Here is a 20,941-nt window from a genome sequence, read left to right as displayed (position 1 = left end):
TTGATTTTTTTTTTAAGGTGTTACGAATGACACATTTAGATATTTTCACGTCTGGAGAACATTGGGGATTAAATGGGTTAATTATCTCATTAGTTCCTATACTTCTCTTGTTCCCACAGTCCTATCTAGGTCAATGTTTGGGTATTGTTTGAAGTCTATTTCCCTGAGTATTTTTGAATTAAAGACCATTTCCTGATTTATTCATCTTTGTGCACTTCTTATGTACAACTACTCGTGACATACTCGTGGGATACACAATTTTTAAGTTGTCACACCTACCTAAATTATGTAGAAGAATGACGTACAGTGAATCCAAAAAGTTTTTGGACACTTTAGACACATTTTAAAATGATTAATTGTCACTGTGCAAGAAAATTAACCCCAGTCACAATTATTTTATATTTATTTAAAGAGAATATTGTAGGTGACAACAACTTTATGGTTGACTAAATGCCATTGCAAAAGAGTAAAGTGAGTTCTGACAGTCATACCTTTTAAGTGAAGATTAGGTGTCTAAATATTACAGCTATTGTATATGCTAAAAAAGAAAAAAAAGTGCAATGTACTGATAGAAACAGAAAGATATAGAGTGAGACGGGAGGGAACTGCAGGGCTAATACAGCGAATATGAGGACAAAAAAAACTGATATGAAGAAAAGGAGGTGTGTAGAGAAAGGACATAAATCAAGGTCAGCCTGCTGGGTTCTAGGCAAGGTACGGGATCGTGAGATTGTGGTGCCATTAATGAAATGAAACAGCTGGCTCTGCATCCCTCTTGATATCTACACCCAGATCTGCTCACTTTCTCAGCTCACACACACACACAAAACCATGACACCTTCAATCAATCAGCACCAGTTCAGTTTTACCTCTTATTCAACACTCGCTGTATTGTGCTCTCCAAGCAACTCGTTAATGTAGTGCTCTATAATTATATTGCTATGGAGACACAGTTGGGTTCTCCATCATTTGCCTGTGACTACTACAGCTACATTTGATAGAGATACAGATTTTCCATAATTGACTGACGGCACACTGCATTCCATGAGAAATCAGCTACTGCCACAATTACACAATGTTGGGTGTAACACAGGACAAGTAACACGTGTTAGGCTAATATTTGAATTAAAAACATAATTATTTCCCAAGTTTTTAATTTGTATTATTATTTTGATTTTATATATTTTATATTATTAAAATATATATATATTATTTTATATATTAATTTACGATTAATTACGTTTGCGATTAATTTAAAGTCCTTAACACGTTAAAATAATTTTACGCAATTAACGCAAATAAATTACGTGAAGCTGCGTCATTAAATTAATTTTCATCACGCAGTAAGATGATGTTAGAAGTCGGGAGTTTATCACAATCGCACTGAGCATCTACAAGCACCTGTAACCCTGGTAAGAGGAAATTTCCATTCTAACTCTTTAACTCGATTCTGCTTCTCTCTTTGTGATCAGGCCATGTTAAGCCTTTAAACTGCACATTTTCAGTGATCCAGTAATCGAATTCATTCAAACAGTCCAAAACAGTTTTGGTGATGTACAGTTCACAATTTTCAGCATCATTACTAATATGCTGATTTGGTGCTTAAAGGGATAGTTCAGCCAAAAAGGAAAATTATTCCATAATTTACTCGTCCTCAAGCCATCCTAGGTGTATATGACATTCTTCTTTCAGACGAAATACAGAGTTATATTAAAAAAATGTCCTGCTAATCCAAGCTTTATAATGGCAGTGAATGGCAGTGAGCCTAAAATGGTGGTCCGCCTTCCGTTTTCAACTTACGAAGACAGTGTAGCGCCTCTCGCAGTTCAAAACGCTTTTTCCGTAAGTTGAATACGGAAGGCTAGATATTTTACTGTATAGCGTGTAACATATTTTTCTTACAAAAACCCATCGATTCGCTTCAGAAGGCCTTTATTAACTCCCCAGAGCCGTATGGATTACTTTTATAATGGATGGATACACTTTTTTGTGCTTCAAATTTTGGGCTGCCATTCACTGCAATTATAAAGCTTGGATTAGTCAGGACATTTTTTTATATACCTCCGATTGTATTCGTCTGAAAGAAGAATGCCATATACATCTAGGATGGCTTAAGGGTGAGTAAATCATGGGCTAATTTTCATTTTTGGGTGAACTATCCCTTTAAGAAAGTTTTCTTGTTTAATGTTGAAAACTGTTGTGCTGCTTAATATTTTTGTGGAAACCATGATACATTTTTTCAGGATTCTTTGATGAATAGACATTTAGTTGAAATGGAAATCTTTTGTAACATTAAAATGTATTTACTGTCACTTTTAATTAATTGAATGCATCCTTACTGAATAAAAACATGAATTGCTTTCAAAAAAATTTACTGGCCTTTTGAATGGATGTTATAATAATTATAAGTATTATTATTTTAAATGTATTTAACTTTAACTTACAAGAACACACTAGCGCTTTCGATACTAGTGGTGAAAAATATGACGAAAAAGTAACTATAACTTCAGTCTAAATTGTCAGGATGTGACCAGACTGGTTATTTTTACTAGTTGTGCAATATTTTAACACCTTACTGTAAAAATAACTCCCAACACAGTCTCCCAACACAGCAGATACTGAGCAGAAACTGCCGCTTCACTTTGGCTGAACGTGTGAGGATCATATCTAGCACACTGTCTGATTCAGAGCCTCCTATACCTGTCCCTGTCAGAATCTGTGTGGGGCGTTCTGGCACTGTGGGTGGTATGCGATCATCAGTGGTCTCAGAAGGGCAGGGTGTTAATTGAGAGGGTTTACGCTCAACAGTGGGTGTCCAGTGTGTTTTCGCAGCATACTTTGTTCCCTGGATGCATAGCACATCATTAGGGCCCCCATTAATGTTGGGACATAGAGTTAACAGCTAAGCAAGAACAGGGCCCTCAGTGTCAAACGCCCTGCCCCATGTGAGCCACCTGCGCCACATGGCCACTCAACACCTTTTAATTGGGCAGCAGAAATAGATCTGACCCCACAGGGAGCCATTTTGCCTTTCGTAAACCACCTAACATAAGCCCTTGACATTAACACCATTACAGTCGCTGAAAAAGGCGTCACCGCTAACATGGTTGAAGACCTGAAGGAATCAGATCTAAAGCCTTGGGGAGTGCTAAGAGGGTGAGTATATTTTTCGGAAGTCTGATAACGTTCGAGTTGGGGTCCCATTGGTGGCATCTGGCTAACAGTTTGTAAATTTGTGGAGACAACTTTATCGAAACATCTGTCTGCATTTGGCACTCCATTACACTTGTATAATGGCTTGAGTTGTGTTTACTAATCAAACCAGAGAGCTCCAAAACGTATCTCTAATTTATGAGACCTTCAGTTTTTCCCATTACAACATAAGCCAGCTACTCATTACACAAAGTGTAATTTTAACCTCTGAAAATAAAAAAAGAGAAATGTCTGAATGTTTTAGAGTCTTGAGGCGCTGAGTAAGATGCTGTATAAGGCTGGATTTGACAAAGTATTAAATACCCTGCGCTCAGCAGCATAGTACCATAATTGAACCCAAGGGCAAAAGCTCCCCAAAACGCAGCCACTTAGCCACGCAATACTGTACCATATATTTAATAATTAAAAGAATCATTCCAACGGAGGGATAAAACAACAGCCTGAGAGATACAGGGAATGACATCTGCAATTAAGCAGAGCTTAGCAGGCTGGTGTCAGTAGAGGTGACACAGCTGTCCAAACTGCAAGTTTAATCGGCATATCATGAGTCCTATTAGGTGCCAACTGACCCCCTGATGGCCTTCAGAGCTCAGACTGGCCACTGAGTCTTGTCCTGGATATAGTGCCCTGGTGCCATGGTAAGCACCTTCATTAGATGTCTCAGTCAACCACTGCGATTGAAATGATTTACCATGAACAACGGGTGTTCTGAGGTATGACTTGAAGCATTGTGCCTTAGAAGACCCCAAAATATAGCCAGTGTGGTTGCCAAGCAAAACATTAGCTTTAATATAGAACTTGCACTCAAAGCTGTGTATTTTTAGTAATTTTACTGACGCTTGGATCATCCAATCAGAATTGAATATATATATATATATATATATATATATATATATATATATATATATATATATATATATATATATATATATATATATATATATATATACATATACACACAGTGGGGAGAACAAGTATTTGATACACTGCCGATTTTGCAGGTTTGCCCACTTACAAAGCATGTAGAAGTCTGTCATTTTTATCATTGGTACTCTTCAACTGTGAGTGACGGAATCTAAAACAAAAATCCAGAAAATCACATTGTATGATTTTTAAGTAATTAATTTGCATTGTATTGCATGACATACGTATCTGATACATCTGAAAATAAACCTTTGTTTGCAATTACAGAGATCATACGTTTCCTGTAGTTCTTGACCAGGTTTGCACACACTGCAGCAGGGATTTCGGCCCACTCCTCCATACAGACGCTGGGCAATATGGACTTTCAGCTCCCTCCAAAGATTTTCTATTGGGTTCAGGTCTGGAGACCTTGGTCTCCAGGACCTTGAGATGCTTCTTACGGAGCCACTCCTTAGTTGCCCTGGCTTTGTGTTTTGGGTCGTTGTCATGCTGGAAGACCCAGCCACGACCCATCTTCAATGCTCTTACTGAGGGACGGAGGTTGTTGGCCAAGATCTCGTGATACATGGCCCCATCCATCCTCCCCTTTGCAGAAAAGCATCCCCAAAGAATGATGTTTCCACCTCCATGCTTCACAGTTGGGATGCTGTTCTTGGGGTTGTACTCATCCTTCTTCTTCCTCCAAACATGGTGAGTGGAGTTTAGACCAAAAAGCTAATTTTTGTCTCATCAGACCACATGACCTTCTCCCATTCCTCCTCTGGATCATCCAGATGGTCATTGGCAAACTTCAGACGGGCCTGGACATGCACTGGCTTGAGCAGGGGGACCTTGCGTGCGCTGCAGGATTTTAATCCATGACGGTGAAGTGTTTTACTAATGGTTTTCTTTGAGACTGTGGTCCCAGCTCTCTTCAGGTCATTGACCAGGTCCTGCCTTGTAGTTCTGGGCTGATCCCTCACCTTCCTAATGATCATTGATGCCCCACGAGGTGAGATCTTGCATGGTGCCCCAGACAGATTGACCGTCATCTTGAACTCCTTCCATTTTTTAATAATTGCACCAATAGTTGTTGCCTTCTCACCAAGCTGCTTGCCTATTGTCCTGTAGCCCATCCCAGCCTTGTACAGGTCTACAATTTTATCCCTGATGTCCTTACACAGCTCTCTGGTCTTGGCCATTGTGGTGAGGTTGGAGTCTGTTTGATTGAGTGTGTGGACAGGTGTCTTTTATACAGGTAACAAGTTCAAACAGGTGCAGTTAATACAGGTAATGAGTGGAGAAAAGGAGGGCTTCTTAAAGAAAAACTAACAGGTCTGTGAGAGCCGGAATTCTTACTGGTTGGTAGGTGATCAAATACTTATGTCATGCAATAAAATGCAATTTAATTTTTTGGTTAAGATTCCGTCTCCCACAGTTGAAGTGTACCTATGATAAAATATTCCAGACCTCTACATGCTTTGTAAGTAGGAAAACCTTCAAAATAGGCAGTGTATCAAATACTGGTTCTCCCCACTGTATATATATATATATATATATATATATATATATATTAGGGCTGGGCAAATTAACGCGTTAACGCGGGTGATTCATTTTTTCAGTTTAACGCATTACAAATATTTAATGAAATTAACGCAACGTCCGTTTTTATATAATTTTTTGCCCAGCATTACATTATATGATCCCGCTCTTATTCATGTAAATCCTTTTAAACCATACAAGTGTGACAAGACACAAGAGAATGCGCTGTCCTGTCTGTTTGTGTGTGTCATGTCAGCTGGGACACACACACACACACATTCGCCGCACAGACAGACTCGCGCAAGTCTCGTGGCACGTGCACAGATCGAGTTCTCTTTTGCTCTTGAACAAACAATAACAACACAGAGAATTTTGCCAAAACGCCAGTTTTGTCGAGTATTCTCACATTAGGAGTTGTGAGGAAATGAGATGCGCGCGGGACAGCGCGTCAGATCCGTGTCAAGTTCGTCAGCGGCCGTTCTTAAAGTGACAGGAGCACCGAAGATCCCTGTTGTTAATGTTCATCATAGAACAACAGGAACAGAGGAAAGTGTTGCTTTAATGATGATTAATCTATATTTCATGTATTATTTATGCAGTTAAGAAAGGTGTTTGATAACCATTACATTTATGTATATGTGTAACAGGGAAGGCCATGGGTAAATATAACATTTATTATAATGGGTTTATGTAAAGATTGTTTTAAGTTCACTTAAATTAAAAGTTGTTTTTTTAAAGCCTAATAAATGTTGAAATTGGTAGCTTTCAGTGATACTGTAATGTAATGTCATTGATGTTTTATAGAGACATTAGTATCAGTGATACTGGCCTTAAAAAGTAATAAAAAGATGCCATTACAACAAATATTTAAAATATACTGTCTTTAAATTGTTTCTACATTAATATGGAGAGTAACTGAAATTAATACAACATCAAAATATTAAAAACTCCAAAAATATTAAAAACTTGCGATTAATCGCGATTAATTACAGAAAAAATGTGATTAATTAGTTAATTTTTTTTCATCGATTCCCAGCACTAATATATATATATATATAATCAGGGCTTGACATTAACACCCGCCAACTTTGGCGGATCTTCTCAAAAGGCATTTGTTATCGCGTTGCACATAAGGTATAACAAATCACACACGCGATTCTGTTGATCTTATGAATGCAATGTAATATAATATAATCAGAGGTGTTCAGATCAGTCATCGCTGAAATGCGGGATTTTTGTTCAGAGCACGTTCTCACTCACTGAGATCTGCACTCATGATAAACAGCACAACAGAGATGCGTGTGATGAACGTAGGAGCTTCATTCATCATACTGTGATTGACAGTTTTTTTTTTTCTATTTCAGCAGCGAAAATAGTTTCAAACCAAGACCTGATGTGACTGGTGTAAAGTTGGCTTGACGTTAGAAATTCGACATTCGTGAATTAAGGGACCATCTCTAAAGTTACACACGACATTGATTGGTATACACGTTTCTAACTTCAATAGCATTTGAAAATAATGACTTATAGTCATAAAACCAACTGTAAAGTGTTCATCTGGGTGTCAAGTATGATGCACACCTTTTAGATTTTTTATATTTAATAAAATAAACTGTCAAATCAGATGAAAATATGGATATTTATATACTATGCTGATGAATGGGCTCATACACAAAATATGCTAGATTTAAATATATCATATGTCTCTTTTTTTTCAGACTAACAACTGTTAGTGTTTCTCTGTCTAGATTAAGGATCTTTACACACAACCTAATCAGAGCTATTTGATGACATGTCATGTTATACATTTACATATAGCCAACAACAAATTTCCCGAAACAAAATTGTGGCCAGTGAAAATGCTGAATGGCTTGTAACTTTGGAAAACCACTAGCCACAGTGGCTAGTGAGCAAAAAAGTTAATGTCAAGCCCTGCATATAATGTATACAGTTAAACCAAAAATGTATATTCAGACACTTTCAACATTTTCTCACATTATCACAGTTTATTCGCTGTAGTTTAGAAAATGTTAGAACTCAGAGTTAAACTGTGTCAGAACAAATTCATCTTGATAATGTCAGATAACTTTGATAGAAAGGTATGTAATGGATTACAATCAACCAATCTGCTGTCAGCTGTTAAATTTAAGTACACAATTAGATAATACTAATTTAGGTCAACCTATTACCAAGCAATTCTTAGTGTTGTTCAGTCTGTGGTGTAAAAGGTCACATTAGCAGGAAAAACACAAGTAAATACCTTTGGTCTCGAATTGTAATAAATTTTACAGGTAGTCCACTCCACTCTATGAAGATTTTTGTTGGGTATAATATGTCACAGGTTACTTTATTTTTCTATCTTTACTTACATAAATTGACTATAGTGTCTTGCACCTACTAGTAAAAAATATATATGTGGTGTTTGAATAATTGGTTTGACTGTATATAAAACTGTAACTATCTTTATAAAATGGCCCCATGGTATCCTGTAAGCTATTTAATGTTAAACTGTGGGGTACCACACTTTTCACAGTAGATAAAACAAATAATAATCATCATCATCATCATCATCATCATCATCATCATCATCATCATCATCATCATTAGTAGTAGTAATAGTAGTAATAGTAGTAGTATTCAAATTATTATCAGGATTAGTATTATTTGCAGCTGTTCTAAAGAAAAAATAACAAAGGGAATAAATAAAGGGAAACAATTGAAGAGTTCAGATGCAAACGTTTCTAACATTTACATTTAGTCATTTAGCAGACGCTTTTATCCAAAGCGACTTACAAATGAGGGCAATAGAAGCAGCTAGAGCAGTCAAGGGCAACAATATCAACAATATGCAAGTGCTGTAACAAGTCTCAGTTAATCTAGCACAGAACAGAAAGTTTTTTTTTTTTTTTTTTTTTTTTTTTTTTTTTTTTTTATAAATAAATTAGACAGACAGACAATGAATAGAATGATAAGTGCTATTCTCGATCGGTCAGGTGTTGCTGGAAAAGATGTCTTTAGACGTTTTTTGAAAATGGCTACAGACTCGGCCGCACAAATTGAGATAGGCAGGTCATTCCACCAGGTGGGAACGGTCCAGGAAAAGGTCCGTGAAAGCGATTTCATGCCTCTCTGGTATGGCACCACAAGGCGTCGTTCACTGGCAGAACGCAAGTTCCTGGAGGGTGTGTAAGTCTGAACGAGCGAGTTTAGGTATATTGGTGCAGAGCCAGTGGATGTTTTGAAGGCGAGCACCAGTGCCTTGAATTTAATGCGAGCAGCTATTTGTAGCCAGTGCAGACTGATGAGGAGAGGCGTGACGTGTGCTCTCTTCGGCTCACTAAAGACCAACCTCGCCGCTGCATTCTGGATCAGTTGCAAGGGTTTGATAGTGCATGCCGGAAGGCCCGCTAGAAAAGCCACTTCTAAAAGCCACTTTGGTCAAAAATGAGATAAGGATACTGAGTCAATATTCTCAGCATATAGTATATGTTCATAAAATACTTTTCTTTCAAAACTTCAGACGGACTTAGAGGCTTTTGCATCTGAAGTCTTCAATTATATTATTAATTAAACAGCAGAGGTCATGTATATACTGTGCATCCGGAAAGTCACATCGCTTCACTTTTTCCACATTTTGTTGTTACAGCCTTATTCCAAAATGGATTCAATAAATATTTTCCTCAATTCTACAGACAATACCCCATAATTACAATGTGAAAGAAGTTTGTTGGAAATCTTTGCAAATTTATTAAAAATAAAAAACGAAAAAAATCACATGTACATAAGTATTCACAGCCTTTGCAATGACACAAAATTGATCTCAGGTGCATCTTGTTTCCACTGATCATCGTTGAAATGTTTCTACAACTTGGAGCCCACCTGTGGTAAATTCAGTTGATTGGACATGATTTGTAAATGCACACACCTGTCTATATAAGGTCTCACAGTTAACAGTGCATGTCAAAGCACAAACCAAGCCATGAAGTCCAAGGGATTGTCTGTAGAACTCCGAGACAGGATTGTATCGAGGCACAGATCTGGGGAAGGGTACAGAAAAAATGATGCAGCATTGAATGTCCCAGTGGGCTGAGTTGTCCATCATCCATAAATGGAAGAAGTTTGGAACCACCAGGACTCTTCCTAGAGCTGACCGCCTGGCCAAACGGAGCGACCAGGGGAGAAGGGCCTTAGTCAGGGAGGTGACCAGGAACCTGATGATCACTCTGACAGAGCTCCAGCATTTCTCTGTGGAGAGAGGAGAACCTTCCAGAAGAACAACCATCTCTGCAACACTCCACCAATCAGGCCTGTATGGTAGAGTGGCCAGATGGAAACCACTCCTCAGTAAAAGTCCGTCTGGAGTTTGCCAAAAGGCACCTGAAGGACTCTCAGACCATGAGAAACAAAATGCTCTGGTCTGATGAAACAAAGCTTGAACTCTTTGGCCTGAATGGCAAGCGTCATGTCTGGAGGAAACCAGGCACCGCTCATCACCTGGCCATGAAAACCAAAGCCTTGATGAAAACCTGCTCTGGACCTCAGACTGGGGCGAAGGTTCATCTTCCAACAGGAGAATGACCCTAAGCACACAGCCAAGATAACAAAGGAGTGGCTACGGGAGAACTCTGTGAATGTCCTTGAGTGGCCCAGCCAAAGCCCAGACTTGAACCCGATTGAACATCTCTGGAGAGATCTGAAAATGGCTGTGCATTGATGCTCCCCATCCAACCTGATGGAGGTTGAGAGGTCCTGCAAAGAAGAATGGGAGAAACTGCCCAAAATAGGTGTGTCAAGCTTGTAGCATCATACTCAAAAAGACTTGAGGCTGTAATTGGTGCTAAAGGTGCTTCAACAAAGTATCGAGCAAAGGCTGTGAATACTTATGTACATGTGATATTTTTTTATTTTTTTATTTTTATTTTTATTTATTTTTTATTTACAAATGTCCAAATTTTCAAACAAACTTCTTTCACATTGTCATTTAGGGGTATTGTTTGTAGAATTGAGGAAAAAAAATTATTTAATCAATTTTGGAATAAGGCTGTAACATAACAAAATGTGGACAAAGTGAAGCGCTGTGAATACATTCCGGATGCACTGTATATGTATACAAAATAACGATTCAGCCCTCAGGGGAATTAAGATAACATAATGAGACAATGTTGGCTGTGATCATAATGTGCATTTGCCTTGAGAGATTCCAGAACAGATTAAAGGCTTTCAGCAAAAATATGCCATCTTAAATTCTTAAAAGATTAAGCGACATCATGTTAATGCAATTATTGTAAAGCTGCTGGTATATACGTACAACCTAAGGTAAGAGTAAGAGTAAACAAAGAGTAAACAAACAAACAAACAAACAATACATAAATACTTACTGGATTAATCTGTTCAGACGTTTTCACCTGTTTGGGTGTGAACTCCTGCTGCTTGAGTTTTTCACAAAAAGCATGTTTTTCCTTGCCTATCACTCAATATGTGTCACACACTCAGATACAAAAATAATGTGTCAAATATTTATCATACACTTCAATGAGTTAATGAACTGAGACTACCGTATGGTTTTAAATTATCTTCAGATCAATCTATTGAACTGGTACCACAGTTAGAATATCTTAAGGTGTTAAGCTATATTTTATGCATGACATAGAGTATGTTTTTTGTATTTATAATGTTGCAAGCTACTAATTGCACGACAGAGTTGCCATACCAAAATTGTTATTTATGTAATTTTTATGATATTTTCATAAATATGTGGTATTCAAATTTCTAAATAAAGGACATATTGAGGTATAGTTTGAGGACAGCTTATTTTAAAGGTAGTGAGGCAGAATGCAACACTATAAATTTGATAAATAAAGAGATAAATCAATTGAAATGGTACATACTTTATGTGCTAAAACATCCTCATGCAAATAGCGATAATAATATCTGATTAATTTTCAAATGTGGAAAATTAAAACTAATGTCAGAAAATGTGGGTAAAGTTTGGTTCTATATCCCAAGATTAAATGTTAGATAACTTTTCTGATGTTTTGGGGGTTAATTAAATGCCCAAGGCGTAAAAATATTTGCCTTGAAATAAACCGTTTTGCTTGTATGGCTTGACAAGCAGACTAGTTACAGACAGAGAAGTGTCTGGAAGCTTCAGGGACACTTGAAACTAATTCCCAAGCCATCAATGAGCAAACAAGAAAACTCTCAGCTGTCTCAAGGTTGATGTGAAAAGAGTTCCAGGGTGTTCGGGAGAGTGGACGAGGCTACAGGGCAATGAGAAATAGAATGTGATGAGGACAGAGAGAGACAGAAAGAGAGAGAGAGACTACATTTAATCCCAGAGTCTTTTATTTTTAATACCCGCCAGGTTATTTTGTTTTTCCTCTGATCTTTTTCCTTCCCAGATTTTTTTGCGATACATCAACAAAGCAAATAATCAACTAAATAAAATAGTCAATGAAATGTGACTTGACAGCTAATTCCACATTAAAACAGCAGCTATAGGGTGAGGAGAGGGGAAAAAGTGGGAATGAACGAGGCTGAGAAAAGTCAAGTACAATGTCATAAACAAACTGGACTCCTAAACAGAAGATGGCTAGCTTGTTCTTGCTTCTCTCTGAATGCCGTGCACAAGCTATCAGCTTATTTTAGTTAGCTCATAAAGTTGGAATTAGGGTTTAGGCAGAGAGCTGTTGTCCTCTGAAATCCATAACAGACCTTGTGACGTTTGGAACAAGAACCAACACACAAATCTAGGATCAAACCGGATACAAACAAACACCCATGAGGGACCGCTAAAGCCCCTGATGTGAAACTCATTAGTTTGCCAACTATTTGTCATTGTGAGTGATGACTCTCACACTGGGTATAAAAACCCCAAATGCACATTTTATGCAGTCAGGTAAGGCTGTTAATAGACACTTTTTTGTTTACCACATTATTTATTTATTCTATTTAATTTTTTATTTCTAGTTAATTAGACTACACTGCCATTCAAAAGTTTTTGATCCGTACGATTTTTAATGTTTTTAGAAGAAGTGTCTTATCCTCACCAAGGCTGCATTATATATTTATAAAAATATATATAAAAAACAGTATAATTTTGAATTTAAAATAACTGTTTTCTATTTGAATATATTTTTAAAATAGAATTTATTTCTGTGATGGAAAACTGAATTTTAAGCATCATTGCTCCAGTCTTCAGTATCACATGATCCTTCAGAAATCATTCTAACATGATGATTTTCTGCTCAAGAAACATTTATGATTATTATCAATGTTGAAAACAGTTGTGTAAAAAATGTTTTAGGATTATTTGATGTATAGAAAGTTCAAAATAACTGTATTTATCTGAAATAGAAAGCTTTTTAAACATGTTAATACAGTTCAAAAGTTTTGGGTCAGTAAGAATGTATTATTTTATTTTATTTGGTGGGGGGGTACTTTTTGGGGTATTAATACATGTAATTTTACATGTATTAATATAAAAGTTATACATTTATTCAGTAAGGATGCATTCAATTGATCAAAAGTGACAGTAAAGACACGTATAATGATACAAAAGATTCTATTTAAAATAAATGCTGTTCTTTTGATCTTTCTATTCACCAAAAAATCCTGAAATTGTTTTACACAACTGTTTTCAACAAAGTTGAAACGCATAAATGTAATAATCATAAATGTGTCTTGAGCAGCAAATCATCATATTAGAATGATTTCTGAAGGATCATGTGACACTGAAGACTGAAGTAGTGATGCTGAAAATTCAACTTTCCATCACAGAAATGAATTACATTTCAAAATATATTCAAATAGAAAACAGTTTTTTTTTTACAGTGTAATAATATTGCACAATATTACTGTATTTTCTTTTTTCTAATCAAATAAATGCAGCCTTGGTGAGCATAAGAGTCTTCTTAATAAAATATTAAAAATCTTACATATCAAAAACTTTTGAACAGCAGTGTATTTAACAAGTTAAATGATCATCCCTGCACACACACACACACACACACACACACACACACACACACACACACACACACACACACACACACACACACACTGTTAATATTGTCTCCAACACAAATAGTGAAGCGAAACAAAAGCTTACAGCAATGAAAAGAAAAGCTTGCTGCATTTGATGGTGTGGCAGGACAGGCCGTCAGTATAGCATCTCTACTGAAGGCCTGTGCAGACACAGATGTGCCTCTGCAGACACAGATGTGTACCTGCAGGGGTGTAAAGACGTAGAGGGGCAGAGAGTGATGGAACATTCGATCTACTGCCCTATCGCTCGCAGCTGGACCATACGCTTGAGAGCCACCAGTGAGCCAAAGAGCCCAGCTCAGTTTTCATTTTCACCTAAGAGGGACCATTACGGAGATGTCTAACACATCTGTTTATAGAAATAAGTGGCCAGATCAATTACAATCAAAGTAAGGGATGCTATCTACCTCACCTCATCAATTCAATATAATGTCATTTACAACCATTTAACTGATTCAGTTCAGTTCTCCACTGTTCTGGCTAAAATGGCACTGCTAAAAACTAATTACAAGGAATACTTAAAGGAAATTTTCACCCAAAAAATTTTTTTCTCATCCATATGTCATTCAAAACAATGTATATATATATAAATATTAGTGGTGGGCCATTATCGGCGTTAACGTGCTGCGTTAACGTGAGACTCTTATCGGGCGATTAAAAAAAATATTGCCGTTAATCTATTCTCTAAGTTGGGTTGGGAGCTGGGTCTATACTAAGCAAGCTATGGTGACTTTCACCTTGATATTTTAGCCCACCTCCTCTCATTCAGTCCGTTTAATCCTCTGAACATTTTTTCCTCATGACAGCGTGTTAGTATTGGTGTGACTAGGGATGAAACGGTATGGAAATTTCACATCATGATTATAGTGACCCAAATTATCACGGTTATCAATATTATCACGGTTTTGTTCAAATGAGATGAAAGTGTTCAAAAAGAACAGATGCACACACTTAAAACATTTTCTGTTTGAAAATCAACAAACAACAAATAAATCAAGCAGCTCTATGCATTTTTTTTAAGCTAGATTTTATTCTGTGGGATTTCCTTACTTATAATGGCTGTCGTCAATAGCAACGCATAAAGCATAAATAATAATAATTTGGTGTAAATATAATATCTAATATTATCTCTGTAAATATATTCTCAAGCAATATTCTCATCAGTGTTCAGCTCTGATGCATTTAAATCTAGCATATTTTGTGTAAGAGCCCAAACAGTATCCTAGTGAAATAATGCCCATATTTTCATATGATTTGACAGTTTATTTTATTAAATATCAAAAGGTGTGCATCATACCTGACACCTAGATGAAGACTTTACAGTCAGTTTTATGTAATTTCTCTTCAAATGCTATTGAAGTTTGAAACGTGTATAACGTTACCAATGTTGTATGTAACTTTAGAGACGGTCCCTAAATTCGCCAGCGTTATGCCAGTCATATCAGATGCGCTGTGGTTCTGCTTTGTTTGTTTGAAACAATTTTCGCTGCTGAAATAGAACAAAAACAGTCAATCTCTGTATGATGAATGAATCTCCAGCGTACATCGCATGTTCATCTCTGCTTGTGAGTGAGAGCGCGCTCTGAACAAAACTCCGGCTAATCTGAACGCCTCTGATTATGAGACATTGCATTCATAAACTCAAAAGAAACACGTGTGTTTGGTTATAATGCGCAACGCAATTATAACAGATGGCTTTTGAGAAGACTATAATAAGTTCAACCGCCAAAGTGGCTAGTTGCAGCCGAAATAACATTAACTTACACTCGCAAATGGCGGTTGTTTTCAAGCCCTGATTATTATCCTTTAAATGCCACCCTAGTCTTGTCTGAATTTGTTCGTTCGCTTCACGTTATTATTTCCCAGACGTAGTTTTGGTATTGAGGTCAAAGTCCACTTGCCGTGCGTTAGTGGTTTTGAAGTGTTTCCCCCTATTACAGCGACTTTCTTCTGCCATGTTTTGCAGACAGGGTGGACCATCTTCGATTAAGTTTCCCTCAGGACTTTTGTAAAAGCCAACATATGACCACACCTCAGATTTGGTCCTTTTAGAAGTCTGAAAAATCACTGCCTTCTGCCATTTCTTCTCATTCAGAAAACAGCGTTGCGCTCTGTGCCTGCACCAGACTGACGCTGACTGGACAAGATTTACCGGCGAGTTTTCAAAATCGTGATAATCACACGCGGTTTAATGATAATTAAATTTCAAACGATATTACTAACCGTCATTAAATTTTATCGTGGTTAATCGTGAAACCGGTAATCGTATCATCCCTAGGTGTGACCGGTCTGAATTTCGCGCGGGTTGCACATAACGTTAATTCTACTAATTCCCGCAGATTTCGCGCTCGCATCTGAAGTGCACACACACATACCGTAATAAAGCCGCCTCTGACATACAAGTGCAAAAATTAGCTCCTTTTTCCAGCTTATTAATGGTCAAATACACTCAAAATGTCTTAATGTAGTTTTAATGTAAATTTTAATGTAAACACAGTCGTAACCAGCTCACAGGGACAGTGGTATCCATTCGTGCGTCAGGTCTTAAAGGGACATAAGTTATTTATTATTCAAACTACAAAAAGACAAACGCTCACTTACGAGTACACATATTCTGAATGCCTTCAGCAGAATTCAAATGAGCCATTTTAATCTAGATTAATTCTAGATTAATTCCAAGATTACAGTGAGATTAATCTAGATTAAAAAAATGTATCTATGCCCACCTCTAATATATATATATATATATATATATATATATATATATATATATATATATATATATATATATATATATATATATATATATATATATACACACACACTAGTACTATATGAATGGTTTAAGTACATTATTTGAATGGCAATCCTGACCTGTGAGCATGTCCTCATATCCCATACAGGAAAGAGGCATTACGAGTCAAATCTGCACTCAGCATGATCTGAGGAGCATTAGGAGCATGTGGTGTCCACAAACACGAAATGGAGTCGAAGTGGACTGTTCATTCGGACAGAAAATAGCTCTCTTAAAAAGTTGAAAAATAATATTCCGCTTCCTCTCTGTGCAACCGTTTACGTGGGCCATGATGACTATGCGAGTGAGCGGGAGAGAGGAGCGTAATTTGGCAGTGCCCTTTGAGTGCTGTTACATATGGCCCTTGCACACTGTTAGTCTCCCGTGGCAACACTTCCCACGGATGCATCTGCAGTCAGTGAGCCGCTACCGCCTCAAGTAGCATCAATCTGACGGCTACCAACTCTCGGCTTCTCCACAGCCGCTGCGCCTGTCAGTCTGTCTATCTGTCCTCCCTCAATCCAGTTCTCTAAACCTACCCATAATTCTTGCTCACTGTCGCTGTCACCACACATCCCCCGAGGGGACACAGGCCACTCCACCCCGGGCGGCATGAGCTCTGGGATCTGTTGTCAGTGGCTAAGTGCTGTGGTAAGAAACAGTTGAATGGAAGGAGAGAAAAGAGGCTGCAATCTCTCCAGCGGGTTTGTCTTCCTCTCTCGCTCTGAAAACACGGTCTGGCGCTGATCAATGACATCGAGTTGAAATCCATTTCAGTGCAATCAATGCGGCAGCAGCTCACGCAGAGGACGACTTGCAGGCCTGACCCTGCCTTTTTTAAAGCTGACCTACGCTCCGGATCCGCGGCAGCCTGCTCATTATGACAGTACAGCATTTAGACAGTACTCGCACTCTCTCTCTCTCTTCCTGTTCTTCCGATACTGCTTCCTTTTCTAGCCTGCAAAAGGTTGAAGCAGCTGACTTTTCTTATTAGCATCATCAAAGATATTCAAAAAGGGATGTAAAACACAAAGATTAAACAACGGTTACCGTATCTGAACCAATCAGTTGAGTTTGAGCTAGTAAGCCAGTCACCTTCAATTTGAATCAGCACCGATCAAAAGTCTCCAGTTATTTTAGCATGCATCTGCAGTTTGGCACTGTGCCGAACATCCCTGCATAGAGTCAGCAACAAGTCTATAGCCTGAGGCATGAAGTGGGTCGACCAGCGCAAGCTATAAGACGGTTAAGACTGAACAGGTGACGGGGGATAAGTGGCATCAGGCTAGAGAAGGTCTGCAGGGAATAGGTGACACATTTGAAGCAGCAGGGGATGGACTTGGAGGGACTTCCTGTAATTTAAGTAACCGCTCTGATATCAAGTTGCACTTCTCTCGAGCAGCATGCGTAAAACACAGAGCAGGAGGATTAGTTACCATGGCCTGCAACAGAATACACTGTTAACAGGTCTATTCTGCTTTTATGTTTCATACCTTCTCTGTACAACACACATTATAGAACCACAGATATATGCCATAGACACAATGTGATTTTGTTTTTGTTGAAACTATTATCACCCTAAAATGTTTTCTATTAAAAAAGAGGGGAATGAAGTCTTGTAAGTCCCTAACTAGGTATGAGAATCTAAAGTGAATTATGATCTGATTTCAAAATGATTCCTGATACATCCTACATATGAGTCCTACATATGATACAAGGTATCTTTTCCATGTTAATCAGAGTTCTTGTCCTAACCAGCCACAATGGCGATACATGACGATTGACGAGATTCTATTTTAAAACATATTCTATTCCTTTCTAATATAGAAACTAATCTATTAGTTTAGGTGACAATGTGGCTGGAGCAACAACATACAAAGTATGACAGTGATAATCTCAGGTACTGATCATCTGCTTTATTTAATGTTAATAGAATGTAATGTGAGAATATCATTTTGCATGACCTTTATAGACATACCGAAAGCAACAATGAACAATTAACCTCACCCCTTAAAAAAAGAAACGAAAGAACATAAACTGTGAACTCAATGTGATCAAACAAGTGCATTCTGCGACAAAGATTGTTTCAGTCACTCAGAATGTATTTAAGTTTCAATCACTCAGTATGTATTTAAGTTTCAGTCACTCAGTATGTATAGCGCTTTGAGTGTGTTGCGAGTGCAGTATGCTTGAAAGAGCTCCGCCCACACGCTCTTCTGATTGGCTGTGATTTTTGATTGATTTTGTTGCATCACGTCTAGTGTGGACAAATTGCTTGTCACTGGATTCTTATTGCATCATGTTTTTTACTGGGTCTTGAAAGTAGAAGAGATGTTGCGAAGAGGTAGTGAGTTCCAAAGCTTAGGAGCAGTAACACAAAATGATCTTCACGTCTAATGTTTCTAACATCACACTTTGCCTGCGTTCGAAAATTGCATACGCCATGGTGCAAGTGTAACTGGCTTTTAAAGGGAATGGGTGATGAGACTCTGATTGGTTTATTGTACGTTACGCCCAAAACACACCCATGACTCATTAAGAGACTAGGTACAACCCTTTTGGACCATGTGCCTAGCACGCTGACTATTTTTTCCGTCTTTAAACTAGCAAAAGTGGATTTGGACATGCCCTAAGTGCACCTGCGCAATGCGCTTCAGACCATATGCTCAGATCGTTAGAATAGGGCCCTTTGTGTTCAAAAAAACATTTCTTCTCAGTGTTAAAAACTGATTCTTTTTGTGGAAACGGATACATTTTTTCACGATTCTTTAAAAAAAATTATTTGAAGTAAACATAAATGTTTTGTTTTTTTTACTGTGAATTTCACTGTGAATTTTGAAAGCATTCATTCATATGTGATATATGATCATTTAGGACTGAACGCTGTATATTTGGCAATTCTGAGTTGCATATGTGCTGTATATGTGATCATGTCAATACTTTGTGGTATATATCTTGTGTGTTTACCTCCTTGTCGGGTGAACTCATCTGCTTCATGGTGCACCAGGTCTGCCACACATCCTCCATAATGAAGGCGCGAGTCGTGATCGAAAGCTTTCAGGGTCTCACTAGAGCTGTAGGATTTCTGGGTGGGTACGCGGCATTCGTCGTTGTCCAGGGAGGAGGTGGTGAACTGGAAATCTTTCCCACAGCGGCCGTGGGTCAGTGTACGGTGCCTGCGCTCCTTCAGATCCATGACATCTGCTGCAGCCCGATGATCAAATCAGTCCGCAAGGTGGAGGTCTCAATAGCTGTCCAGTCTTTCACCTGTTAAAAGAAGACAACACAAATCATTAGATTACAATATTCCCTGCTAAAATGACCAAACACGAATTGCTGGTTCATGCTGGTATAGCTAGTGGACCAACATGTTGTGCGCCAGAAAATCTTATCCAGAGAAGCTTTCTGCTAGAGAGTCTTACTGATTAAGGCAGTTTTATCAGCAACACAAAAACTAAAATGTAGGCCCATGTGGAATCATAAAGCTTTGCAGAATTGTGGAGAATTAGAACATCCGTTATTCAAAAAGTTACAAACTCTGTGGGTCCTATTTTAACGATATGAGCATATGGTCTGAAGCGCATGGCGCAGGTGGACTTAGGCGTGTCCAAATCCACTTTTTCTAGTTTAACAGTGGAAAAACGGACGACACACCAGGCACATGGTCCAACAGGATGGTACCTAGTCTCTTAATGAGTCATGGGTGTGTTTTGGGCGTAACATGCAATAAACCAGAGTCTCATCTCCCATTCCCTTTAAAAGCCAGTTGCACTTGCACCATGGCGGATTTGCTATTTACATGGCGACTGTAAGACTGAATGCTCTCCTTTTATTTTAGAGCAATCCTTTTATTTTTAATATTTACAAATGTTTGTGTGTAATAAGCAGAGTGTATGTGCGATAGGCGCATATTACTAACGCACCCTTTAAATAACAAAAATAAATAAATACTGCAGTCGTTTTCGGTTGCCTCAAAATAGCAACGCCTGAACACACCTCGTTTTCAGACCAGTGCGCCCATGGGCGAACATATGGGTGCGAGTGCCTTTGCTATTTAAACAACGTGGCGCTGGACGTGAAGATGATAACTGCGTCTGGCTGAAACTAGTAAAAAACACTTGTGTCGCACATATCATCACATTGCATCATGTGAATAATAGGGCCTTGTGTGTGTTCAGTTATTAAATATTTAGGCTAATTTGATTATGATTTAGCCACAAAAAAGAATATGGTACTTGGCAATATGTAACATTTTACCATTCCGAAGAACTTCACAGATGTTCTCTATGGATCAGCACAGAAAATGTGAAAAGGCTTATTTCTATGTATTAGAAAGAAAACAGCACATCATTCAGTTATTATGTCAAAAGAATACATCCTGTCTGTGAACTACACACAAACAAAATCTCTTTAAACAACAACATTGGCTGCATGGTGTGTTCA

The 20,941-nt window shown here is 38.0% G+C and overlaps 1 protein-coding gene across 1 annotated transcript in view; it reads right to left on the bottom strand.

Annotated features, from left to right (window-relative positions):
* The window catches only part of tenm2a (teneurin transmembrane protein 2a), a gene marked incomplete at its 5' end in the record, with an annotated part of 338,434 nt that extends 318,740 nt beyond the window's left edge, over positions 1-19,694 (bottom strand). The window contains one exon of the mRNA XM_079839762.1: positions 19,466-19,694. Coding sequence (XP_079695888.1) covers positions 19,466-19,694 — 229 coding nt within the window. The remainder of the gene's footprint in view (positions 1-19,465) is intronic.
* Positions 19,695-20,941: the final 1,247 nt, after the last annotated feature.

This window comes from Gobio gobio, assembly GCF_949357685.1.
Source record: "Gobio gobio genome assembly, chromosome: 16".
NCBI lineage: Eukaryota > Metazoa > Chordata > Actinopteri > Cypriniformes > Gobionidae > Gobio > Gobio gobio.
The sequence above is the reverse complement of the archived record's forward strand: the minus strand, read 5'-3'. Positions and strand labels throughout refer to the sequence as shown.